General features: G+C 38.7%; 3 protein-coding genes across 8 annotated transcripts in view; all 3 read right to left on the bottom strand.

Annotated features, from left to right (window-relative positions):
• Positions 1 to 27,383, bottom strand: part of LOC127366082 (interleukin-1 receptor type 2) — a 50,585-nt gene that overhangs the window by 13,589 nt on the left and 9,613 nt on the right. The gene's annotated exons all lie outside the window — the stretch shown is intronic.
• Positions 1 to 27,383, bottom strand: part of LOC127366077 (interleukin-1 receptor type 1) — a 72,662-nt gene that overhangs the window by 44,748 nt on the left and 531 nt on the right. The window contains exon 1 of one of the 5 annotated variants that reach the window (XM_051404797.1): positions 25,520 to 25,628. The exons of 2 other annotated variants lie outside the window; for them this stretch is intronic. The gene's annotated coding sequence lies outside the window, so the exon portion shown is untranslated. Of the gene's footprint in view, positions 1 to 13,091; positions 13,113 to 25,519; positions 25,629 to 27,383 lie in introns of those variants that run through there. 2 more of the 5 variants (XM_051404802.1, XM_051404803.1) reach the window with 2 other exon arrangements.
• On the bottom strand, positions 6 to 25,574 carry LOC127366079 (interleukin-1 receptor type 1-like). The gene is made up of 12 exons (XM_051404804.1): positions 25,431 to 25,574; positions 12,792 to 12,869; positions 11,028 to 11,280; positions 10,656 to 10,848; positions 9,350 to 9,521; positions 8,680 to 8,742; positions 8,338 to 8,476; positions 7,986 to 8,140; positions 4,414 to 4,557; positions 3,494 to 3,661; positions 2,067 to 2,338; positions 6 to 812 (listed from the first exon to the last, which is right to left on the bottom strand). Exons 2-12 carry the CDS (start codon positions 12,865 to 12,867, stop codon positions 516 to 518), a joined length of 1,932 nt encoding a protein of 643 aa, XP_051260764.1. The 5' UTR covers positions 12,868 to 12,869; positions 25,431 to 25,574; the 3' UTR covers positions 6 to 515.

Raw genomic sequence — 27,383 nt, 5'->3', positions numbered from 1 at the left:
CATGATACTGTAGACATTTTGTTTTATTTTACATATTTACACTTTTCATCATACATATGTACATTAAACACATTTTCATTTGGTTTCATCATTCCTTTGTCTACTTTATTCTTCAGTCGCCACCTGCCAGGGTATGTCAACAGCTCATGTATTGATGCCGGCAATCTCCGGATATCCCAGACACTGTGATGATCTGCATATCGGGCGCGAGGTATTGCTGTTGAGTCTTCAAGCAAAGAATCTTCCACCCTTTCTTGACCAGTTACTCTGCCTTCGGCACATGCCGTATTGTTACGGCATGAAATGTGCTACTTGAGCAGTTACACATTTTGGAAGCTAAAGGAAAAATGTACCTGCTGAGATGACATTTGTAGTACGTGCCTTGACTCAACTTTCACAGATTCTGGTGACCACACAGTATTTATGAATTGTCTGTGATTACTACCAGACACATTTGTATTGGAAACCAGCTACTCTCTGGTCCAACAGTTGACACTTATATAGGATAACCCCCATCATAAGTTCAGCAGGGCAGTCCTCTCAGGGTGTACCACTCTCTTGCCCCTCACTGGCATATGATACCTTATCTCCTTCCAAAACCTGAAGGAAGGAGAGAGGGATGGCGAAAAGTCTGTGTCCTGTCCATCTTTCTCCTCGTGTTCTCTTCTCCTCAAACATGTCCTCCACCTTTGCGTCGGCCTCTGGTACTTCCACCAACACACAGCGCCCTGCTTCGTCCTCAGGTGACGCACTGACTCTGGGAAGAGAGCCAGCTGAGCCGGGGTGATCTCTTCCAACTCAACCAGAACCACCTGTAAAACAGCGCTCAAATAAGAATCAGGGTGTCTTTTTGTGACAGCGACCTACTAAACTAAATGTTTGTTCTCGTATGAAATATAACAACTAGATGCAACTTTTAAAGACATTGTTCAGAATCAGGACTAGTCCCGAGGCAGTCATGTACATATCAGTGAGCGACTTCTTATTTGTAGCAGGCACTGACTGCTTCTGTAGCTGGTCAAAAATGAGAAATGGACGATGTCTGCAGATCATATCAGCTGTCGTAAATTAACAAGAGTATGCTGGTAACTAGTACACTGTTGTTTGAATAAAGTGCAAGTCTGTGTCTGTACTCAGTCGAAAGTCCTTTCAGAGTAAAAAGTGATTTTTGTACTTCCCATAACTCCAACAGAAAGAGATGTCTGGCATTTGCCCAGTCGATGTTTCACTCATGTCATATCAATAAATTAAGCTTAGAAAGTTCATATTTGTGAACCAGTCTTTGCATCAGGTAGCTCATGAAAAATGGTGTCTCAGATTCAGTAGGCTACATTTGTTATTATTTCAATGTGACATACATATTGAATCAACATTTAGTTCAATATAAGGTGAGTCAGACTCTGTGGAGGCACATATCCAAAATTAAAAAACTCCACTAGTGGTAAAAAATAAAACCCCCCTAAAAAAAACAGGACATGCTTTGTTCATATTTATATATCAAGAAGACAAACATTTGCATTAATTTGATAACCTGATTATTGTAAATCAAGTATTCTACCAATATATTTGCTTTATTAAAGATCAATAGTAAATATATAATTCAGATCCTTCCTCCACCTCTCGTTAGCCCACCCACAGCCTAACTGCACTCGTGTGTTACCGGTTGAACCTTCCCCTTTGAGGAAGGTGGAGTCTACCGGGTTTGTTGTGAAAGTATTTCCCAGTAAGTCCGATGATTGATTGCGTTATCTCCTGTGATATTTTTCTGCAGCAAAAGAATGACAGCTCGCTGTTCCACTTCCTTCACCATCTAGTCTTTCACTTAGTCTGCCTGCTGTTTGGTGCTTAGTGGGTCGTGTACAGTGAGTTTGTCAGAGCTTGTATTCTGAGAACAATTTCTGGGATTGATGAGAACTGTGAGATGAAACTATAAAGTAAATGTGCTGTAAAACCAAGAAAATGGTTTGCTTTGTTTTGGTTTGCATCACATCCTTTTCACATTATCAATGGTAAAATAATTAAGAATTTGCTGTCAAGCATATGCATTAACAAGTCTGTTTTCTCACCTTGAGAGATCCCTCCAGCAGCGCTCTGTGCATTGCTGCCACACACTCCAACTGCTGCCTTGTGTCTTCATAGACTTGTTCACTACCATCAAAAATCGTGTTATTCATCATGCTTTCGGTATTTTCGCTGCTATTGCTGTTCTTGGAGATGATGTTGTTGTTGTTGCTGCTGGTGCTGCTTGTGTGTCTTTTGCTGGTGAAAGAGGAGGCGGTGTAGATCAGAAGGAGGCGGCGACTGGCTTGTATGTTCTCTTCCACAGAATCCACTATGGCTGCAGGGTGGAAATGGAGACACAGCGAGTGTTGTTAATAAAACATGAGTTTAATAAGTGATGACCCCCAGTGTAGTAACACATACAGTAAAGGGTATGTTAGTGCACAAACCATAATAATACTAATACTAATAGACCAGGGGTTCTTGACCTGTAGGTCTGCCCCCCCCCCCTCCAGGGGGGGCATTCATACATGAAAATCACTCACCTTTTGGCGAAATTCACCGTTTTGAAACCAAAACAGGTGACCTACGTGAATCGTGTAGATTCGATGAGAAAATGTTTTGCTAACATTCATACACCCTCACACACCGATGCCAGCATCGGGAGCAATTTGGGGTTCAGTATCTTGCTCAAGGATACTTCGACGTGTGGCACCAGGAGCCTGGGATCAAACCCACAACCTTCCAGTTAAGGAGCGACCCGCTCTGCCTCTGAGCTACAGCCACCCCTGTTAGTGCACAAACCATAATAATACTAATACGAATAGACCAGTGGTTCCTGACCTGTAGGTCCCCCCCCAGGTGTTGCATGGTAGATCTAAGGGGGTTATATACAATAGAGCAGAGAAACATCTTTGTGCTACTCAAAACAAATCAGACTTGCCAATAATCTTTCAGGTGTTTTAATAAGCTAAATTATACAAAACCAAAACTGGTGGTCACAAGTAGACACTGCTTTGTTTTGAGGAGTCACAAGCCAAAAGGTTTAGAACCATTGATTTTGGATTAAAATGGGTTGATTTTGGTTTTCTGATAAAAGCCGTGGTTTACCAGATTCGTGTCTTACTCATAAATCACTAAACAAGTTATTTAGTAACTTGGATAGCAGCCTGGACAGTCAAGTAAGTCAAAATATGCCACTGGCATTCAGCCAAAACCAATCTTGCCTTCAGTCTACCACTGCTACAGTATATATGTTAAGTTCTGTTGTAAAGAACCAGTAATTTACTGGTTCATGATTGACAATATAATACTAGTAGTGACAAACTAAGAAACGGCTCTCCAGATCAACTTTGAAGCTTTAAAGGTGTTTTTCAAATAGCATTATTTTTTTCAGAGCAGAGCGACGGGATCAAAATAAATAATATGTTTTAATTGAAGACACGCCACCATCATATCTGAGTCAAATAATATTCTAACATAGGCAACTTACACTGGCCGGGCAGGCAGTCACGTCCTGGTATGAATAGTTTGTAGCTGCAGGACTGCTCCAACACTTGAGGCAGTGTTTGAATGGAAAAGGCCTCCACATCCTTGCTGTATCCAGCAGCACAGGGCAGTGGGTAGGCCACATAGGCATCATAAAGCTTCCCATCCAAATCTGAAAGGAAATTTAAGAAGAGTTCATTAATGTGTATTTTTAAGGGTGGTTCTTTTTCCCAGGTGAGGAAATACCATTCAATCTCAGGTGTATCAAATAACAGAAGTGCTTGGAAGAATTGTGTCAGTTAAGTCTGCACACATTGTTTATTATGTTTTTTATATTTTGTTATTTATTCTTACAATCATGTTGCAAGCACAGACACAAATATTTAATGTACGACTGGGTAAAATTATCATGCTTCTTGGGACTCCATGTGCAAGATATTTGAAGATTAATAATGTTAAAGGGTTCAGGGTTTACTCTTTTATTATTATTATTATTTTTAAAGCATAACCTTTAAAATCAGATTGTGAAGACTTGATACCACTGGGCTTCAGGCAAAATGTTAAAATGCAGTCCTAAATGTTAAAAGGTTATTTAGTTGCATAATCAGTGGATGGCATTTCATCAGAATTACTGCAGGCAGCTCTTGTTAGTTCATTTCCTTTGCTTGCTCTCATTGTTGACACATGCGGTCAGGTATGAGATAGAGCCTAAGGTTCAGTGTTGTGATATATGTATGGGTACTGTACGTGTGTGTGTGTGTGTGTTGTAAGGTCAAAACAGTGTTGGTTTTTCCCATCTTGTAGCATTGTGGGTTTAGTGTAAAAGTACTTTTTGTACTTGTGGGCTGACACATTATGGTTACATTATACACTGCATATAATAATGAGCTCATTACTAATTACATACCTGCTGCAAATTATTACCTTTATTTGTATAGAGGACAGGGAACGCTCTCCTGAACCACAGCACAATGTCAACCTTAAAAAGGTAGTAGATGATGAAACTGCTGATAAAGAGAACCTTCACACCACAAAGCACCAATCCAATGGGAAGTAGGATGTTGGGATCTGTAGAGGTGAACATACAATTTTAGTGTGTCCTGTGTTATTCAGACTTTTGTGATTCTTGCAATAGTGCCCTTCGCTGGCAGAGCCATCTGTATGGGCTGATTTTTGTGTCAGTAGAAACTGAATCTGAATTGCTCAACTTGAATAATTGCATCAGAAAACTGAATTTGAATTGCATAATTTGAATTTGTTTTGTTAAACTTGAATAACTGTATTGAAAAACTGAATCTGAATAGCATAATTTGAATTTGAATGTATTACCGACAGGACCCTCAGTGATGCTAACGTAGTTATTGTTTGTTAAATGTTTGTTAAATGATGAACATGAAACTTATAAGGTGAAGTTAATTTATTAAGCCAGCTGGTGCAGATGTCTCCATATTCTCCCCTGCTGATATTTTTATAGAGATTCACACAAAGTTTATACCGTGAATCACCAGTGTGTGTGTGTGTGTGTGTGTGTGTGTGTGTGTGTGTGCTGCTGTATGTAAATGTACTGGAGGTAAAGATAGAGCTACCGTGAGAGAGAAATAGTCAAACTGTGATCAAGCCTCCTTAGAAGCTAACGTTAATAAAATACAGGGAGTGAGTTATGATGATTATTGTTCATGATGCTTCATGTGTAACTTTATACTGACGTGCTGACGTTATCTCAGCTAGCGCTTTGTTGTTCTGCTTAGTTCAGGTGTGTGTGTGTGTGTGTGTGTGTGTGTGTGTGTGTGTGTGTTACGGTGTATAAATTAACTTGATCTACGTGCACCGGAGTTAACAATAGAGCTACTGTGAGAGAGAAATAGTCAAACTCACTGGAGCACCACCAGAGACACTGCTTTATTATTTTAGTTTATAATTTAGGACTACTTTGAGCCACAATGAACTGTTGTACTTGGATTATATTACACTGTATATTATATGCTGCTTTACAAGTAACACTGAATCTTCCATGTCTTACAGGTGACCTGATGAAGCTCAGGTGTTCCTGGACCCATCAGAGGACAGAGACAGCTGCAGCTTCAGGACAGTCTGTGTATCCAAAGGAAGACTGATGAAGATGAACACTGACTGCAGAGCTTCATTACCAGCTCACACTTCAGTATACTAGAAACCCTATACCTTGATGCAGACCATGATCTGCACAGTTTACATAAAAGTTATAGCTTTGTTACTTACAACATGTGTAACTGGAATATGAATGAAACATAAAGTGTTTTACTTTTAAGAAGACTTTTGGTCATTTTTAAATTCAGTAATAAGTGTGGTTTTATATAAATAACATGTTATTTCACTGAGGTTTTATGAAGATTTCCTGGATGTACAAGAGTTGAAAACCTGGTTCATGTAACATCTATCAATATGAAAATGTGGAATTTAAACCTGTATTAATGACTGTAAGCAACACAATACATTACTGTCTCACATTCAAACTTTATTATGTTGGAAGATAAATTACATCATAATATATCAAATAAAACGTAAAACATAATTGCAGCTTTTACAAATATTTGAAGGTTAACTTTGGTAATAATACTCTCAAGTTAAAATATCAGACTATGAAATATGGATACAGTACAGTATGGTACAAGTTACTTTATTAGATGAGTGATTCCTTCAGTTATGTTGACATGTTGTACAGGATAAAGTATCCAGGTTTCTGTTTCCATGGTCTCAGTAAACTAATGTGTATAAAGAATATAACAGATGGGAGGTTACAGTAATCATCATACTATTACTCTGATTACTTTGGTACATTCACTGGGTATTTCTTCACTAAAAACAGCTGCTTGACTAATGTTAATATTATGTAATATATTATATGTTTAACTTCACTGGGCTGTGTAGACTGTAGGTCACTGCTGTACCTGTAAAGACAAGCATAAAACACAGTGTTGGTTCTCATAGTTAAGGTATAAACACTAACATTATGTGATAGAGGTTTATATATATATATATAATTAATATAGCAGTAACACACACACACACACACACCTGAACTAAGCAGAACAACAAAGCTAACGCTAACTGAGATAACGTCAGCACGTCAGTATAAAGTTACACATGAAGCATCATGAACAATAATCATCATAACTCACTCCCTGTATTTTATTAACGTTAGCTTCTAAGGAGGCTTGATCACAGTTTGACTATTTCTCTCTCACGGTAGCTCTATCTTTACCTCTGGTACATTTACATACAGCAGCACACACACACACACACACACACTTGGTGATTCTCGGTATAAACTTTGTGTGAATCTCTATAAAAATATCAGCAGGGGAGAATATGGAGACATCTGCACCAGCTGGCTTAATACATTAACTTCACCTTATAGGTTTCATGTTCATCTTGCAAACATTTAACAAACATTTAACAAACAATAACTACGTTAGCATCACTGAGGCTCCTGTCGCTAACAACGGTTAATGTGCTAGCATTACACAAACAATGAAAAAAAGCATAAATTCTTACAAATACTTCCAGTTTCTTCCTCTGCTGTCTCTCCACAGACAGTTGGTACAGTCCCTCTTTCAGGAACAGTCTTTCAGCCAGTCCAGTGTTGTACTGACCGAGGTTGTGAAAACAGTCCGACACAAAGTGGTTCACACACACAACCAAAATAAAAAAAATACAATTATGAACCTGAAAGGGGGAATAATATGTCTCCTTTAAGCATGTTTTTCTCTAGCCAATGTCTACAGGTCCAGGAAATGGTCAAAATAAACATGCAGCTTAGCCAAAAAGGAGCTCTGTGCATCTGCACTCGATTGCTCTTACTGAACACCTTGACCCGTCTGTGACCTTAAAAAGTGTAATCTAGTGGTTTGAAATTGAGTTGAGATTACAACATTTGAATTTAGAGAGCTGAATTTGAATTTAGAGAGCTGAATTTGAAAGTACATAAAAAGTTGAATTTTTAGTGAGGCTCAAATTCAGTTTCAAACTAATACATTCAAATTCAAATTATGCAATTCAGATTCAGTTTTTCAATACAGTTATTCAAGTTTAACAATACAAATTCAAATGAATCAATTCAAATTCAGTTTTTTAATGCAATTATTCAAGTTGAGCAATTCAGATTCAGTTTCTACTGACACAAAAATCAGCCCATACCATCTGACTCCCCAAACACATGGCACAATGGCATGAAAGTACGACTAAAATTGTATTGTATGGCTTAGATTGTGATAATACAGGGAGATATTTCAGAGCATTTGTGAATATATAAAAATGTTTTTCATTGCTTTCCTTTTATAATGATTTTGAATGGACAAGGAAAAGACCTGCACTTTTGATTGTGGCCATATTTTCTGCACACTTATCTACTGCAAGCGTCTTTATTGAGTGCGGAGTAAAAGCGTAAACCTACACCCTCTACTGGTCATGTTTCTAACAGGAGTTTTCATTTAGCAGGCTTTCGCAGGTGTTTTTACCTGCTGGCAGTAAAGTAAAATATCCTTCTGGAAGGCCCCTGGCACTGTAAGCTCGACAAGTGTAGTTGATGTTGAAATCCTCCTCCCTCAGCTCAGAAATCATCAGCAGTCGCTCCATCCACACACCTTTAGGAGCAACCTCCTGACTCCACACTCTGGTGAGGATAGATAGATGAGAAGAAGAAAGGTAATGCAACAAAATGAGATGCTGCAGGAGTTCCCAATTCTTAATGCTTTATATTCGGGGGTTATAATTCTGTATATATCCCAAGAAACCTGTGAGCTCATACAAACTTTCAAACTCTTACAGCAGTAGACAAATCAAAACAAGAGGAAAGGTAAGGGTGCTGACCGTTCTTCTGATGTGTAGACACGATCAGAAGGATTGGTAGTGAAGATGAAATCGCCTTTGACCAACCAAATCATATCCACGAAGGGCATCCTCCCAACACACGGCACAAACACGAGGCACCGCTTGGTGAAATTGGATCCTAAACACACACACAAACAATAACACAAGTTATAATTAATGTAACTATGTCTCATATATACCAAAACAAAGTGGTGCCACTTAAATTAACTGAAACTTGACTGGTGTGTGCCTGAGTTAGTTTCAATGATAGACTTTAAATTTAATAGAATTTAAACTGCAAAACATAATATTTTTCAGAATATGTTTTAGATAAGGACTCACCGATCGCTGCCTTGATTATTTCATTGGCGGGTTCATGCACTTGTGGAACCAAATCGTACTCCTCTGAAAGACAGGCAACTTAAGATACAGTAACACAGACATATATTGTATATATAAATCAGACTGGCAACATGTCATCATGCCCCTAGCGCCAAGGTCCCGCCCCATTTGAAAGAAAAGCAAGAATAGCACTTTGACATATGTTAACATGAGAAACTACAGTGAATCTAGAAATAGCCACACCAATAAGAACAGCTTTCACTGTGTGATTTAAGACACATAATCCATACGTTGGATTCATTTTCACTGTGATAGATAATATGCTAAATGTTTCTTGTGAACTTCACTACTGATGGATAGCTAAAGTTAGCTTGACAGTTGCTAACAACTAACCTCAACATAGCAGCAGCAGTAAGCTAGCATGTCTCCAACTACATCTCAGCCCAGATCATACAGTTGGATGTTAACAGGTTGGTTGTTTACAGACACACTTAGCCTAATGCTGGATCAGCAATCTGGCCACTTCTTTTGGGCATTGATCCACTGGGACAGGGGAATTCTGAAGGAGCATGATGGCTGAGCAGCTGACCGATGGGTGACAGAACTATGTCGTGGACAAACAGCCTAATGTCCCTACCTCGCACACTCAAGTACTTATATTTGCTCTAACCTGTGACCCATGCTTCAATGGTCTCTGACACGGATCCCGTGATGCCACCGAGGGTGAAAGTCAGGGTGCAGGTATAGGAGCTGTTGTTTTGATCTTGCACCCCGTCAATCTTCAGTTTATTCCGGTCCATGTAGGAATACTTGCCTGTCTCATCCACTATGGGAACACAACCCTAGATGAGAAAAGGAAACATAAAAAGTCAAGCTTTTTATAAAACAAATACTATATTTATGATGGTAAACAAGCCACATAGGAGTAGCCAGGTGAGCAGAATTGTGTCTGGGAAGTACCCAAATTCAAACAACTCACCACCATACCGAGCAGACAAAGAAAAGACACCTACAGAAAGTTAAACTTTAACATAACATTATGTTACTTTTCTACCTTAAAGTAACAGCTTTATTATCATTTTGATGTTACACTGAGTTTTAATCAAGCAAATAGTCCCTCTGTCATTCCCACTCTGCGCCTGTTTTTGCACTATGTAACTTTTTGGGTCAGTACAAGTGCATTATGCTTTATGGCAGTAATCACAGACCACCAACTTTGTCACCGATGTTGGTCAAATATTTTAAAATGGAGGGCCACTGTATCTGACAAGTTGGGACTTAGGGTTAAGAAAGATTTGTGAAATTCACCAAGAATGGAGCGAAGCCTGCGAGCTAGTTCTGGCAGGTCAACTCGAGCTGCGCTGATTACACACATGACATGCCTCATTCCATAATCACTAACCAAGCGCTCCCCTCCAATCTGGCAGCCTATTTGTACAATTTTCCCAGGTCTCCCTCTGCTCTGTCAATGCCGTGTTTGCCCTGCATCCGTATTGCTTCTGCTGCTGCTGCTCTGTAAGCCCCACCACCACCCCAGCATCCACCTGTAGGCTCTGGGGGTTAAGGTATTTGCGCATCACTCCCCAATATCTCTATCTAAACATATCTGCGGGGAGTGATGAGGTCGGAGCCTAGACACCAAAATCTAAATATGCTGTACTGCTTAATAAACTTAATAACATTTTTATTAAGGTAACTTAAATTTATATCAACTTTTTCATAGTAAAATAACTTTTAATTTGCACAGATATTGTATCTTGTACCTACTGGATATAGTGAAGCCTTTTGCCTAATTTAAGAACCTACCAAATTGCCTTCTAGAATCCAGTGTATGGTGTACTGGACAGTGTTTTGGCGCAAACCCTGTTTAAACCTCACTGAGATCTGACCCAGCAAAACTACTCTAGAGCATCTGGAGTAAAGTCAATAGGTTAAGGAATATTTCATGACAGTGACAAGTCATTCTTATCACTTACTCTGTACCACTTGATGGAGGATGTGATGTTGTAGCTATCCAGTGTATTCATGAAGTCTTTCAGAGGGCAGGACAGTTTGTCAGTGACTCCCTTTGTAAGTGTTTGACGAGCTTTCACCGGCCTTCCACACTCTCCAGCAACTGTCTGATTCACCACCATCCTGGTTGCCTGCTTGTAGCACTGAGTAGGAGTTCTGTTGAAAATTAAGTAGAAAATTACCTTTTTTCATCATCAGTGTACAGCAGCTGAATCTAGAGCTTCTCAGTTTTAGGACTTTTGTGTTTGAAACAGAGGAAAAATGTTAAGTACCTACGGCATTGTGAAACTCAACTCAATGCAACTGTCAACTTTCAACTACTGATGCTATTGTACCTCACTATGCTGACATATTCCCCAGTGTCGTTCAGCGTTGCGTTAAGAAACCACAGAGTCTCCCCGCGCACCAGGATTCGACCAGTCTGGTTGCTCATTTCTTGGCCTGTCTTTGAGTCGTACCAGGTGATGTTGTAAGGGATAGCTGTGAAATTGAAGACCTCTGGAGACACCAGTGTGCTATTCAGCATAGCCATATCCCCAGGAACGGAGTAAACCCTCTCGAACTGGAGCTTGTAGTCGGTACACCTGTCTGTAACACACACATCAGTGGAGAATTGATAAGTCATTCATTCCACCATTCAACACTGATGGAGCTCTGAGCAAACCTGTCAGTGTCAAATCTGTGGTGTTTTCAGCAACAAGTTATTGTTTGGTGGGCTAGGCTCGGCAATTCTATTTATGTAGCAAATATCATTACAAGAAAACTCAATGTGCTTTAAACCTAACTTTAAAGTGACTGTAGAGGAAAGAGGTCTTTACTCATACTCAATACTTACATTTGTTCTCATGTGTATTTTTACTTTGAAAAAACAGTCATCACAATACTGTAAATATAAGTCAGCAAATGTTTCTTTTATATCTTTTCTGTCTTTCTGTCATATGTTAAGCACTTTAAATTGCCTTGATTTTGAAAGGTGCTACACAGACATGTTTGCCTTGCCTTTCCCTATTGTTGGACGTTCTTTTCCAGCGTTCAACAAGCAGCTTGGGGATTTAGAGCTGCCCCAGAGTACATCAGGCCTGACCAAGTATTTTTCCATGCTGCTCTATCTCACTGAGATGGATGCTTCCAATTCCATGCAAGCTGAAGCTAAAATTAGTTTGGCTTCCCATCCTACCACTATTAGTAAACAGAAGCTGCAATGAAGATTTCATTGGTGCATCATCACCATATATAATGTATGGTGCATAGGTTTTAGTAGTGATGCCAAGGTTAAATCTGAATAGGTAAAAATTCCTTGATATGTCTCACAGAAACAGGAAGCTGTCTATTTTCTATTGCTATCTTGTTACTGAACATGTATCCTGTCTGCTTCACATTTACATCTTGAGCTGCCCACTGTGACCACTATGTGCCATTAATGGTCACTGAGCTGTTGAGGACGTCAGGGCCTTTCTGAGTGATACTTTATTAAACTAGAATTACTCAGATTCTCTTTGTCCAGAGCAAGAGCAAGTCTGTTCTCAACCAATAAAGCTTAACACTGTAGTATTTAAGCTACAAAACCTTTCTGAGCCATTTTACTGCACCACAAAGAGTTAAACTTTGTTAGTTGGTCAGGTTCTAATCCCAGGTGAGCCACTTTAGCACTATAACCACTATATATGTTGCATCCGGTCAAGAATCATGTTTTTTGTTTTTGTTTTTGACTGTCCAGGATTAGAGCCAGCAACGTTCCTCCTGGTCAAAAGCCTGCTTCACTGACTTTTTTACTTAATTGAGCTCAACCAAAGAAGTTCCGGTGTGACTACAATAGTAGCCTGGCAGGCTTTTTTCCAAGACTAGTCGGAAATCAGTGTGAGACTGTCACAGACACCGAGGACTGACTGAACTATAAACAATGCTGGAGTTCCAACAGTGGCAACAAGAGGGCGACAAATGCTTGTGTACAGACTGGAGACCAATGATGAGAGTTAAACTCGGCAAAAACATATGAAAAGGAATACTTACAAAAACATCTAACATTTTATATTTGCAGATTTGTTTGAATAGCCGGAGAGCTAGTGTTTATGTAGAGAAATCTGCGTGACTCAGCTCACCCTGTACAAATCCTGTATGAATCCCATGCAGCCCGAGGAAAACCATAAGGCTCCCCAGTGTTAAACTCAGGTCCATGGCTGAAAAACACACACATAAAAAAAACAGTTAGAAATGAAATTAACATGAGAGGGTGAAAATGCAACAACAGCAGCCTGAAATCATAAAATCATGACAAACAGCTGACAGCTTACTGGAACACTTTTATCTAGTGACACGGACAGCTCACAAAAGGCTGTAAAACACAGCAATAATCAGCAAAAATAGTTTTCTTTCCCCTTTTAAGCCAAACTTTATTCTACCTCATTTTTCAAAAGTATGTCTGTCTTCCTCTCTGTGCGTCTTGCTTCTCCTTTTTCCAACCCTCTCTCTGCCTCTCTCCCTCAAACATAGATGACGATCGTTGTGGTATATCAGCAGTCATTTGTGTGTAAACCTCTGACAAAGTGCTGCGTAATGCTTTGGAACTGGAAGGATGCCCAGCATTCCTGAGCACTGATAATCACAAGTGTATGTACTTGGTATTGTGAATGAACACTGGTGTCTGGTGCAATTACTGCAGTTAGTGTGCTGGTTTGAGTCAGTCAAGTTTTTGGCATGACTCTAGTACAAAATCTGTGACACCGTATTGTAGTGGTTCTCAAACTGTGTGGCAGAGAGCCACTGCAGATGGCGTGCAGGGGGAAAATATGCAGTGAAACTAAGCTGAGGGAATGTGGTTTATGTAGGTAAAACAAACAAGAGTTTGCTGATACTGACCTTTTATTTCACAAAAAAATTATTTTGATCCTTTTTTATTAGTTACTACTTAAAATTGTGGGGTGGTGTAGCATTTAGTTTTTTGGCTTTTGAATGGGAGCAGGCCAGATAAAGTTTTAAGGACCGCTGGCATAGTGAAAACAGAAGGTTATATTTAGACTATACTGTGATTACATTTCCAGTAGTGCTAGATAGTATGGATGTATGAACTATGGTAGCTTTGGGTATTTTTCACCTATGGTGAGTGGTATCGGTTCCCGTTCCTCTTTATATTCTGTGTAGGTGTTTCTGTGATTTTTGTATTTTCAGTTAGTCTTAACCTGACTGATATGTCTGCAATAGGCCAACATAGGGTAACGGTATCAGCGAATATGTTGTCTGATATGTGCCGATATTAAAACTTTTTTCCCCCGGTATATAATGCAAAAAATGCTTTGTAATACATTGGGGGTCACTGCAAAGTTTATCCAGGAGAGTACGCTGTGATGTACATGCAGCACAGAGTAAGAGAGAAGAAGCAGCTTTTAACAGTGCTTATTAGTTGACAGTGATAAACTGACATGTTAAATAGTATTAATGTGAATATTCTTTATCAAAGTTATTTGTTTAAGAAAGCAGCCTTCTAAATACCTTTACATCGTCATATGGATCCACAAAGAAAAGGTCTATTTTTGTTAGAGCTCAAAAATGTAGTAATCAGTGAATTTTTCTCCTCTAAAAACAGTATCGGTCTCAAAAATCCCATATTGGTCGGGCTCTAGTTACTCTTGGTCCTCTGTCCAGTTACATTCACTGTTTTTAATGGGTGACTCCAGATCACATCACATTAACCCAGTTATTGCTGAAGTAAGGGTTAGGGTAACACTTATGCCAACGTGCATGCCCTTATGGTAAGGGTATCCTTTGATCTTTGCTATTACAAATGCAGTGCGACCTGTCGCACGACAATGTGAAGTCACGGGAGCGCCGTAAATATTTATACTTGCGCCGGTGGTCGCCACACTAGGTGCCGTCCTCTCCTGTCACGTTGTTTTCGTTTGAACAGGTAACCGGAGACTTACAAATGTTTATGGGGAAAGGAAAGTGTAACTGAGGACTTCCTTGCAAAGTGTTTTTGACAAATGTCCAATAAATGCAGTATGTTTCTGAAGTTTAAAAAAATAATCGTTTGAATAATTGTGATTTCAATTTTGACCCAAATAATCGTGATTATGATTTTTTCCATAATCGAGCAGCCCTAAAGGAAAGTTTAAAAGTGGCTGTCCCAGTCCCAGACAGTATGCTGGACAAATCTTGACAAAATAATTGAATAACCTTATAAAGAAAAGGTAAAAGGAACATAAACTCCTCCAATAGAACAAAGCTAACATGTCATGGTGAGCTTTCAAGAAAAAACTACATTCTCAAAACTTACTAGAATCACCAACTGGTCACTTTTGGTTGTTTGAACACCATTACCAGAAAGTATTAACCAACTTAAGCAATACTTTATGTCTAGTCACCTGTATGGACTGTAATTAAAATACATGAGTAAAGTTGTAAGCAGGCACAGATGTACGTGGGTGTGGACTGACTCAGTTAAACAGAACTGAACTTATCCTCATCTCCGCATTTGGCTGGCCAGTACTTTTCCCAATCCAAAACTTGTGGAAAACTTACTTGGCCCATTACATACAGAAATTACTTTAGAAAAGGGGAGGTAGGTGACTGACCCAAATAGGCCTGAGGATAGTTAGACAAAATGTGCAACCCTGAACTGACCCAGATAGAAAGAGAAAACCAGCAGAAGCAGCAGCATGAAGCTCCACTAATTATTTAGCAGCTGCAATCAAAACTAGAAAATTCCTAAAGAAATTTTGAGTGTGCCTGGCTCTGGCCTGTGACTCTGGCCCATACATTATTGACACTGCTGAGTAGTTTACAGTATATGAGACCTCTTGTTAACCATTGCTTAGGTATGTGACAGATCAAGTAAGAAGGACAGAGTTGAGAGGGCAGAGAGCAGACGGGGTCATCTATATTTTACTATATTTTCTGTTTATCGTATCCTCTCTCCTCTGTACTTCACTCACCATGACACACACATAATACACGGTTAATAAGCATTCTTACCTGTGTTTATTAACGTTCCACCAACCACCACATTTTAATAATGAATCATGTTTTTCCATCTATTCCCACGATCTTCTCCCACTCAAAGGCTGGTAACGAATTGATGCGACAAAGTCGGCCAAAAAGTTGGTATTTATGTGTTATATTGATGCCGAATTGACAAGGAGACTGTTGAGATAGGTTGAGTTTTTTTTTCTTGTTTCTACAGTTATGTGCTTTTATGTAAACGCAAATAATTGTTAATATATGGTATTTCTTAAATGGAGCTTGGCATATTATTGTCCTGGGATTATGCAGGAAGGGTCATGGTTTAATTAAAATTGCTAAAGTAACTAAATAAGTAATAACCACAATGATGGGAATAAGTATGTAGTAGTAGTAGTAGTAGTAGTAATAATAATAATAATAATAATAATAATAATAATAACAATAATACGTAATGGTATCAATAACACTGATAACAATAGTTATATTAATGAGTAAAATATAATTAAGAAAGAAAACTATTCTTAATGTGCAGTCATAAGCAGTGTAGATTGTTGAAACTTTTAGAAAATTGTCCACCAGACCCCTCTACCTGTTAACATACAATGAACGTTGTGACGTTGTAGACTTTTATTTTGAAACACCACCCTCAGCCCGAAAGCAATAGTGGAGTTACTACAGTCTGAGTGTCTTCTTCCTCACAAAACAAATCTAACTTGATGTTTCATTACATTACTGAATCTGTATTACTTGTGTCATGTGTAACAAGTTGAAATAGATGGCTAATTAAGAATTTCAGTGTCTTTTGTGACGTTTAATTAGCATAGTAATCCTTTGTCCTCTCTAGCTAGCCATTAGTAGTTATCTTTTGCTAGCACAATATTCATACTTTAATTTTTTTTATTAAGCGTACTATATTAATCAGCCTCTGTAGCTAGCTATTGGTGTGTTGTGTGTTGCGGCTTTGGTTGTCGTGGCAACCAGGGGGGGCCCAGCAGCCCCGGGGGCTCTCCCCCTCTCTTACTCCCCCGGGGGGGACCAAAAAAAAAAAAAAAAAGAGCGAGAAACACCATTTTTTTTTTCAAAAGGAAAACTCCGGGTTAATAGAGAAAAAAAAAAAAAATTAAGAAGGGGAAGAAGGAAAGAAAAGAGAAGAGGAGGGGGGAAGGGGAGGGGGGGGGTGGCGCACAAAAGCATTCCCCCCAAACAAATTTTTTTAAAAGATTAAAAAGAGTAATAATAAAAAACAACAATTTCTGTCTGTCACATTACAGTATACATGTACCTTGTCCTTTCTAGCAAGCACAAGCATATTAATTAATTAGCTAGCACCAGCATATTAATACCTTCTAATGAACTGTTTGGTGAAAAGCTTAGAAAAGTCATAGCACTAATGTCCTACTAATGTCCTACTAATGTTTTGATACCTTTTTTTGTGTATGTGCGACCAAAACTGCGGGAGGAGTAGTCGACCGAAATACGTACGGAAGAATAATAATAAGCACAGGGAATAATAGTAGTGTGCTTTCCAGGCACACTAACAAGAAACAATACATGTGATTTTCATACACTCAAAAATCTATGAAAACAAAGAAAAGAGATGTGTGTGTGAGGTGTGTGTGTGTGTGTGTGTGTGTGTGTGTGTGTGTGTGTGTGTGTGTGTGTGTGTGTTGAGAAAAAAAGGATTGCAAAAATGGTATCGGGGCAAAGTTAGTCTTTTATCAGCTACTGTATTAGTCTGGAAGAGTTTGATAAGTTAGTGAATAAGCCAGGGGGGGACCCTGAACATTTGTGAATTGGTTATCATGAATTTGGCCAGGTTTAAAGACAGTGATACACAAAATTAACTGAAATACCTGTATTGGCTGGGTACATTCAGAACCACAGCTTTCACCACATGTATATTATTCACAATTCTGTAACAAACATCAGCGATTCACCTGAGGTAGCTCTGAGTGACTGTTCCATATGTGCTTATGAAGCTGAAAGCAGTATATTTATTACTTATACCTGTATATAATTTGTGTATTTAACTTTTAACTTAACTTAAAGTTTTTTTTGTTTCACTGCGCTTTACCACCAAGTTAAATTCCTGTAGGGGAGAGTGGGGTAAGATGAGCCATTTTTCATATTTAGGATCACTACATCAAGGCAATCATAGTTTTGTCGCTAACTAATATATCTGCATATATTTCAGGATGTTGTGCATCCCTTCAAACAAACAGAATGAGTGTAAACATAACTGTTTTGATAATATAGCATGTCCATGTCCCTGTGTGTGGGGTAAGTTGAGCATAGGAGCGGGGTAAGTTGAGCCGTAGATGATATGATAGACTAAATTCACTTTCAAGAGTGAAACATTTTTTTTTGGAAATAAATATCTAACCACTTTACCCATGTGGTTCTTACATTCACAGACTCCATGAAATGATGCCTTCCTCCTCCTAAATATTTGGTCACATGATGTTTTTTACCATTTACTAGCAACAAGGGGTGGCTCAACTTACCCCACTCTCCCCTTTACATTTGGCGAATAAAGCAATTTTTATTTAGAGTGGTATTGCTTTGTAGGATGTCTGCATTTTTAGGAAAGCTTTGAATTGAAGATAATGATATTGGCCCTTATCAGTCAAACTCTTGGTCTGCATTGTCAGTAGAGCGCTAAGACAAACTGTGGTTTGTCTCACCCACCAGCTTTTGCACACAACCTTTGGATCAGTGTCTTCACTGTCAGAAGTCAGATTTGACTGACTGCGCCCTAAAAGTTGCAATCGTAGGGCCCTTTCACACATGTTGTTTGGTTCATTTGGTCTAGACCAAAGAAAAAAAAGATTCATTGTTGCCTCTTAGTTCTGTTCTGGTTTGTGTTCACACTGGCTTTTTACAAACAAACAGACTGACAGGTAACTGTGTAGCACCCACGTGGGGAAATCAAACTTTAATACTGCTGATGTGTATACTTGTGTTTTCTGGTGTCACAAATAGCTCAGAGAATTTTGAAGGTGTTGGTTTTTTGGTTTTTTGAAAAGTGGGTCGACTAAGACTGATTAAGTCGACTATGAGGGGCCAATCCTAGATTATTCTCTCAATAATTTTACTTTAAAAATCTACTCAAAATACTTGGCAATTCATTGGATGAACTATCCGCCTATCATCTTTCACAGGCAAACTTGAACCAATTAACAATCCATACAGTATCACAAAGCCACAAGAGAAGAGCGAAAACATCTTCCCAATCTTGAAAAACCTCATATGATTAATGGGGCGTTCGTTTTGTCTTGTAATCGCAACTTGCAGCTCGAGAGTGACGTCACATCCATGTTGGAAAACGAATAACCGCAGGTTTTTGCGTTCTGTTTGGCACACAACACGACGAGTCGGAGAAAAGATGGACACCTCCAGAAAAGTTGCTTTAGTATAGTGATTATCTGGTTTACGGTGCCCCCACCACGGATTTCACATGTTCATTACATATTACACAATCATATTTCACAGTTTGATATCTGAATATCGCGTTTTGATTAACGTTAACGTTAGGCTACTGCTCTGCTTTCTGCTCAAGACTCGGCATTGTTGTCATAGCAACATGGAGCGTCTCTAGCCAATTTCAGCTGCACAAGCTACAAAATAACTAATTAGGCGGTATTTAACACATAATAAGACTGTAGCGACATGCCTAGAGGTAACAGTATACAGTGCTATGTGTACGACTTCTTCATTTGGTTACAACAAAGACAAAAGTGCTTAAAATAGTAGAAAATTATTTTACTAGGTGTGATGCTCAGAGTAGCCATCTTGGTAACTGAACTCGGGGTCCTCTGAGTTCAGACGACTTGACGAGTCGTATATACGACCTCGGGGGCGTTGTATTTGCAACTTCCGGTTCGTAACTCAGGAAACCGACTCGCAGATCGAGTCGGGTGGACAAATAGAACGCACCATAATGCTAGCAGCATTTACGCTAACCTCCTCAGAAGCTGCTATTGTTGTTTTCGAGTCATTTGTAACGCATGTTGTCTCACTCACAAACACACACACACACACACACACCCAGCATTAAACCACTCGTGTAGCTCCTACTGTAACTGCCTGGAGTTCCTGATAGGATGTTGATTTGTCTTAACCTCTGTGGTTTGGAAACAAGCACATAGCTTGAGGAAGATGGATTCTCTCGTGGTTTTAGGATCTTGTGACTCCAGCTGACTAACATGGTTACAATTAGTCTACAATGTCATACTTTCTTAGAGGCTAAGGTGATTGATTGATTGATTGATTGATTGATTGATTGATTAATTTGATTGATTCGTTGATTGATTTCAAATTAGTTATTTTTAACGACCAACAGTCCGGCCTGTGTCATGTTATCAAAAATATAATATAATCTGGGCCCTATTATTTTTATTGTAGTATTTTTTATTATTTATTATATATTTTAATTTTTTATATATATATATATATATGCATATGGACGTTGTTAAGGCATCCACAGTCTAAGCAATGTGTAGGCAGCATGGTTTTACTCTGGGACAAGCCCAGGCAGAGAGGAGCGTGGGAGAGCTCAACCGGTTCAGCAGGCCGTGGTACAAACAGAATTGGGAGTAAATCATGGGTCGAGGCAGGGGTGAACGGAACTGACTGAGTCACATGGAGGAGAGAAATGTCTGACAGGCGATTTCCTTCATGAGCGGAGACCTAGAGGTGTTGGCGTTTGGCTGTGTGATCAGTTGAGCAGTGATTTAGTTGTGGAAAAGTGTTTTGTTTTTTCCCCCTTTTGTTTTTTACTTTTGGATGACACATAACACGTTTTTACCTTTTAATTTATTCACTACCACATTTCCACACTAAAATGAATCTACATCACTTGTGGCTACAAGCAACTTGTCATCTTTATTATTTCACTTTATAGCAACTTATTTAGATCTAGATCAACTTATCTAAATTACCCCCCATATATTACTGGTAACCTACACTGCAGCCAACGGCACACAACAGCTAAAGGAAATATGGCATCCTGGCAGGAAACTGTTAATGGAGGTTACCCTGACAAGATTGTAGTGTTGATATAATGCCTTTTTATATCCACATGTGCTATTTTAACCTTAAGGGTATCAACACTGGCATTTCTACTTGAAGTTGTGTATGGAGAGCAGTTTAGGTATCATGTTTTTTGTTTTTAAAGTTCAGTTCTGTTACTGTAGGAAAACAAGGCCATCACATCCAGGACCCAAGGGCATCCTCTATCTGTTTCTAATCCAAGCTAACTGTTTCCCAAGTTCAGGGGCTAGATCCTCTGAAGGACCAGGCCCATAAAGTTGTGTAACCTCAGAGGAAGGGTTCAACTTTTTGGTATATGGGTTTCAAGGACTTTCAAGGAACTTCTTAATTGTGGAAGTAGAAGTCACATACATTTTTCCCATAGACAATGTTACATGACTCACAGCTAGAGCCGTTCTAAAGCTTGGATGGACCTGCAATTTGTACAGCAAATTTGTTACAAAATGTATTATTTGATAAAAAATTTAAGGTACAAGCCTACTGAATTCCAGAATTATGGTGGTATATTCAAAGATGAAGCATTTTCAATGTGCTAGCACTCTGACTGGCTTCTTCTCCATAGCAATGCTGATCCAGTTTCATGGGTATTGTAAGCATATTTGATTTATTTGGCCTAGAAATGTGGTCTTTGGAGGATCCAGCCTCTTGAATGGGACGCAGGCTATTTTGATCCACTGTGTCAGACTGTGAGGAATCTCTAACTTAAGGGCCTCTGGGAAATAAATTGAGCAGGAACTATATAAAATAAATTTTGGGACGGTTGCGGGAATTGAATCAATAAATTATTATTGCCATGCATCACTTAATTATCAATGTAATCTGTCATTTTATAATTGGTACGGCCAGCATTTAAGGTTTAAATGATAGTTTGGCACAGTTTAGAACATCTGACAAAGTGACATGTTGTAAACAGACATCTAAGGCGGTGTTGCGGAAAGTGCTTGCATTACAGAAACTGTTGGGAAATGGATGGGCCTCACTAACTGAACACATTTGTGTAATGTGTTTCACTATGACAAAATGACAGAGAGGAACAAGTGTCCTTTTCTTTCTGTTTGCATTTAGTTAATTGGTAGCTGGGTGTGTTGGCTTATGTGTCCGCTCAATCAAGCGAACTTTGTCCATCTGTTTGTGGGACAGAGGTTGCAACACAGACTGAAGACGGATCACAGGTCCAAGGTTGTGACAACATGAACATCAACAGAACAGCTAACTGCTTGATAAACGTGTTTTTATTGTCTACCCCATGTTATGTTGACAATGAAAGAAATAAGGATATTTTACTGTAGCTTTTATTGTCACTGTAGATTGATAACAATGCCTAGTATAACCTTTAACCTAGTTTGGGTATGAAAACAGTGTGAATACAAAGCAGAGTCATGCTACAACAATGTACGATATGTACTAGAAAACACCTCACAATAAAGGTTAAACTGGAAAAAAATCCCAGTGAAGTGGGAAGAAACAATAGCAGTGATTTGGTCGAAATCAAACTGTGGTCAAATGCAGCCCACAGAGCTACATCCCTGATATGAGTCAGAAAACATGCAGATTCCAGTCATGATTCACTGAAAAGACAAACGTGAGGCAACAGCGAAAGAATTTACTTTCACCTGCTGTTCTTCTTAACAGTTCACACTGTACAACATGACATGCAAGAGTGGAGCAACTCTAAACCCTCGACATGAAAATAAACACCCCCACACGGACCAGGCTTGGCTCCCCTGCAATACAAATCATTCAAGAGATTTTGTCGATTCAATTCATGAAAAACATGTCATCTCTTGGGATCAACATTATTTGTTATTAATAATTTTATTGATATACACATATTTTTGTTTTTTGCAAGTTATTAGAACCAAGATGACATCTTCAAATTGCTTGATTATTATTATTTTTTTCCAATCAACAGTCCAAAACCTAAAGATTACATTTGATATTGGGGCGCTCGGTTAGCTCACCTGGTAGAGCTGGCGCCCCATGTACCGAGTTTGAATCCGAGCTTTGGTCCTTTGCTGCATTTCCTCGCCTCTCTCAACCCCCCTTCCTGTCTATCTTCAGATCTCCTATCCAATAAAGGGGAAAAGCCCCAAAAGCAATATTTTAAAAAAATTAATACATACATGATATTGGGGCTGCTGCTGTTTTTGAATAACTAAGCCCAAAACCTACTGATTGATCAGTCCAAACTGAACGTTGAAGAGTAGTGTAAAGCTCATCCACATAGATCTACAGCTCTGTTCATGCTTAGAATAATTCTAGGTAATATTTTAACCCATTTATTGGTTCTTCACTAGGATTCAGTTTGCTCGGTCTGACATTGAATTTGGTCTCGACCCCAACTTGAATTTAGTTTTGGATCTGATTTCAACGCAACAAAGTTTGGCCAATCTCTCAAAACTACTTAAAAGAGTTTTAAAATATAGTGTGGATGTACTCTTTAGCACTGAGATGACAAGTTAAAAGATCATCTTAAACTACACCCCTTAAATACCAGGACTTTTTAGTCTAAGGAACTATGTTTCAAGGAACTAAAATGTCCCTTCAGCCCGTTATTGTCCACGTTTCCATTGTGGTCTTAAGACCTACAAAGGTTGTGCAAATTAGTCAACTGCCGTATAAAAATGCGACTGTTTTTGCATGGCATTTTTGCACTCAACTATACAAAAATTATGTTGTCATATGCTTTTTTTCTGTAACTCTATGTTGACGTGTCGAAGAAAAAAAAAGGTTTGCAGCTGCAGATTTGAAATAAAATCCTGCAAGTATACAATGATGTTCCCTAAATTTAATTTAGGAATCCAAGTTAATCCAAAGTTTCGTAGTCCCTGGAGAAAGTTCTTGCAGTGGAAACACAGATTTAGCCTTCAGATGCTTTCGGGAAACAGGGCCCATGTTAGTTTTGTGTAATATCCCCATGTGTCTAGAATGCTAAGCAAAGCAAAAAACATGTTTTTGAAGGGGAAGAGGATCTGATCCCATATGATGATGAATTGAGAATTGAAACCAGATCATGCATCCTCATTGCAGTCTGCATTGTAAAGATTGCATCTGAAATCTTTTCAACTTGCAGCAACTTGTACAGCTGACTGACACATCCCGTGTGCCAGTCAGAGCGAGTGAAGATTCTGTATATACCTAAGAGCACATAGCTCATAATTTGCAAACAAGGACTTGCTATGAATAAACAGTTCCCCTTTATGTTGATCCATATCTGTAAATTATACATTATTTTGCATCACAGTGTTATTATGTCAATACACCTTAACCCTGTTAGGACTTAGTCAAGTTATAATTCTTGTCTTTGCTAAAAAGAAACATGCTGGTCATAAGAGGAGCAGTCCACATCTGATTCTCATGTTCCGCCTCTTAAGTTTATTTTTAACCATGTCTGAGAAAATATCTTTCAAATTAAAGATGCACTATCAGCAAGCACCAGACATTTTGAGATACAGCAGTAAATACTACTCTGCTGGACTGATTAGGGACAAAATAATGTGGGAATATTTTAATATAAATGACTGCCCCTAAATGAGGAACCCCAGATATAATGTTGGAAGTGTCCTTCAAATGGCAGTTAGTGTGATCAGTGCAATCTTTGAATTAGGAGTGATGGAGATGAAGCCATTTAGCCTGTGGGAGGTTATCAAACTATATGACTCATTTCACTCTAAGAAAGGTAAAACAATGGAAGATGGGAGTTACCCCTCATACAGCAGGGCATGAGAATATGCACAAGGTGTTTTCACACTGAGGGCAATATAGTAAAGTATAGTAAGTAAATTTGATGGAAACAGTGCATGCGGCAGCATGCAATAACAACAAACTGTAATGTACCAATGGGATTTCCAACTCAGTAGGCTGTAAACGGTATCAGCAATGATTTAAGGTTGTGAAGGCTGAAAAATGAATGTGAGGTTTTCTGACCCGTCAAACCAATTAAACCCTTTTAACAAACTGCAATGTAGCAAGTAATGTATGACAAGTGAAGGACAGGAAATGCACAATTTACAGTAAAAAGGTCGGTCTAATACTTGTCTAGGTAACCTGACCTCAGTTAAAAATGTAATCATCAGCTATCAAACCCACAGGTATGTGGGACACACACAACTAACTTTTCATTTCAGTTCTATTCTTTCTTGGTGCATTAAGGGACTAACCACCTGCCAGGTGCCTTGACCAAAACTACATTGATAGAGTGCTCTAACACTATTAGAACATCTGCAAAGCTTTTGCAGTCAAAACACAAGCAGAAAGAAAATGTCATGACATAACTTGCTGGAATCTAGGAGGCACTTGAAGAATTGGGACCAACACCTAACAACTGTTCAAAATGCACCTAAATTATTCACTTTCTAATTCAATGGCATGCCTCATTTCTGTTGGTTTAGAGGAGAAAAGGAGCTTCAGTATGACTATACATATACAATTGGTTATCTTTATTGGATACAGCAGGTGCCTCTTTATATAGTGTGAAAGGAAGTGTGTCTCCTTTGTGGTTTTTTTTACAAGACACTTCTCTAAAGCGGTAAACATTCAACCCTGAATGCGCATGTTCCTTGAAGCTTAAGTTGCCCTCATATTTCTAACAAGGTAAGCAGGTAGATAGCTCAACTGGAAAACATGGTCGTAATTGCCTTCAGTGGCAGAATTTATATTATAAAAGTAAGAAATCAAAAAGAAAACCAACTTCATTCGTATGCAAAAGTGAGCAGACTATATTGACTCACCTCGTAGAATGCGACACGGAGGCACCAACAGACGGTGGAAAGATAAGAGAGTTTACACACCACAGCAGACCTAACAGAGGAAACCTCACCTCTGACCCTCACATGCAGTGTGGCGTCTCAACCATGCAGCTCAGCAAATGACTCAACAGCTATGTCCCACCTCCATGGGAGGAAAGCACGAATACCACAATCAAAGAGGAGGAAGAGTCTGTTTGGATTGCACCTAGCTGCTCTCTGTTCACCTCCCTTTGCGTGTCAACACATATCAGCAGAACCCTCCCCTAATCACTCAAAATAATTTAGCATTAAATAACTGCCAAAAACAAACTTTTATAAGCGTTATTAATAGATATTTAACAAGTTCAGACCAGAAAGCTAAGTACAATTGACCAGTTTCTTTTACATACAGAACATAATGACCTTTCTTTAAATATAGAAATTGTCGTGATGTTGCTAAAAATAGAACTTTTCATAGGATATATGTGAAAATGTTTGCTTTTCATAGGCTATCTCAACTGCTGCCAGACATTATTCTGAAAGTTTAAGCTACAACGATTTCAGTAACATTCACTGGTTTATGTGAAAAAGGGGCTTTTAGTCTTAGAAAATAAAGAATTCAATTTTCTTACAAAAAAATTAAAAAAAAGTAAATCTATAGATGAGCAAATAACCAAATCAAATCAGTTTAGAGGTTTTGTGTTACAAATGTCGATAATCTCACAATTTTAAGGACTTAATGAAACAGGAGACTGAAATGAGGCATCAGATCTACCACGGACAAGTTTTGGTTCCTATCACTTTCCCATCTATTCTTCCAAAACCCAATGTAAGGTGTGCGGGCAAACCCGGCTTCCCCGCTGGATAGAGGAATCCCCAGGAGACATAAGTCATTCATTCAGCTATGAGTCAGTCCCCATCAACCACAATCCCTGAGTAAATGTCACTTCTTCAAACAGGATGCACTGAAATGTACACTACATTTGCAGCCACAATGTGGTAGTTAGAACACGCTCATCCCAACTAACTAGCCAGCACCCTGTTCTCTTTTCTGTCTCGTGTAGAAACCCCCCACTGCTCATAGAAACCTCTTTGAGGTTAAAAGATGAATTTGGGGCTGTTGTTAATTCATTATGAGAACAGAGTGGTGGTGTCTAATGACAGTGTGGATAGTTGATGTTGTCTTCAGTTACATAATAAGTTATTATAATCAGTTCACCATCATAGAGGACAAAGAAAACCTGAAAATCCTCACATTTAAGAAATCACAACCAAAGATTATTTTTTTTTATTTATTTATTTTTTTGCATTTTTGCTTTCAAAAATTACTTGTTGCTTGTGTAACATAGCTTACTGCCACAGAGGCAGAAAATTACTGACGAGTCAAAATCAGTCAAAAGCGGCAGCAGGGTACTCGGGACTGACTCATCAGTTAAGCAATAATTACTGCTGTCACAAATAACGAGAGTCTGAAAAATGCTCAACGTTTCTGTTGATCAGCTGAGCAGTTGGTGGAGTTAAGAAACATAGCTAAGCCATGAAAAAACAAACATGGATCTAAGTATATGATGCTGAGTATCAGAATATTCAAAATTGGGCATTAGAAATATTTAATGGAGAAGGAAATGCATTGTATTGAATGTTTGTTAGGGCAAAATAATGCATACAATGTGTGTGAATGTAAACATAACATTTATTGTTTTTTTTCCTTTGTTCATAAAAACATCCACACAGGAACTTAACTTAACATTTTCAGAAAGTCCTGTAAGGTGGAGCAAAGCTTAGCTAAAAATATTCTGACAAATTAACGTTAATGTGGGAAAAATAATGTGGTTGAGGAAAAAGTGAATGCTGTTCCACCTTTACACCCCCATCCCCCACCCCTTTTGTTTCTCTCTTTAATAGCAGGAGTCCTGACAAACTGGGTTGAAGAAAAAGATGAAAAAACACGGCTCA

This window comes from Dicentrarchus labrax, unplaced genomic scaffold (assembly GCF_905237075.1).
Source record: "Dicentrarchus labrax unplaced genomic scaffold, dlabrax2021, whole genome shotgun sequence".
Lineage (NCBI taxonomy): Eukaryota > Metazoa > Chordata > Actinopteri > Moronidae > Dicentrarchus > Dicentrarchus labrax.
The sequence above is the reverse complement of the archived record's forward strand: the minus strand, read 5'-3'. Positions and strand labels throughout refer to the sequence as shown.

Bases quoted from the DNA above. Each gene is read 5' to 3' on its own strand.
- LOC127366079 (XM_051404804.1), bottom strand. From the start codon at position 12,867: ATGGACCTGAGTTTAACACTGGGGAGCCTTATGGTTTTCCTCGGGCTG. The intron at 8,141-8,337 runs GTCAGCACCCTT...TATCCTCACCAG, and splicing joins GTCTACACATCAGAAGAACG to AGTGTGGAGTCAGGAGGTTG. The intron at 4,558-7,985 runs GTAAAAACACCT...TCACCTCTACAG, and splicing joins TTTTACTTTACTGCCAGCAG to ATCCCAACATCCTACTTCCC.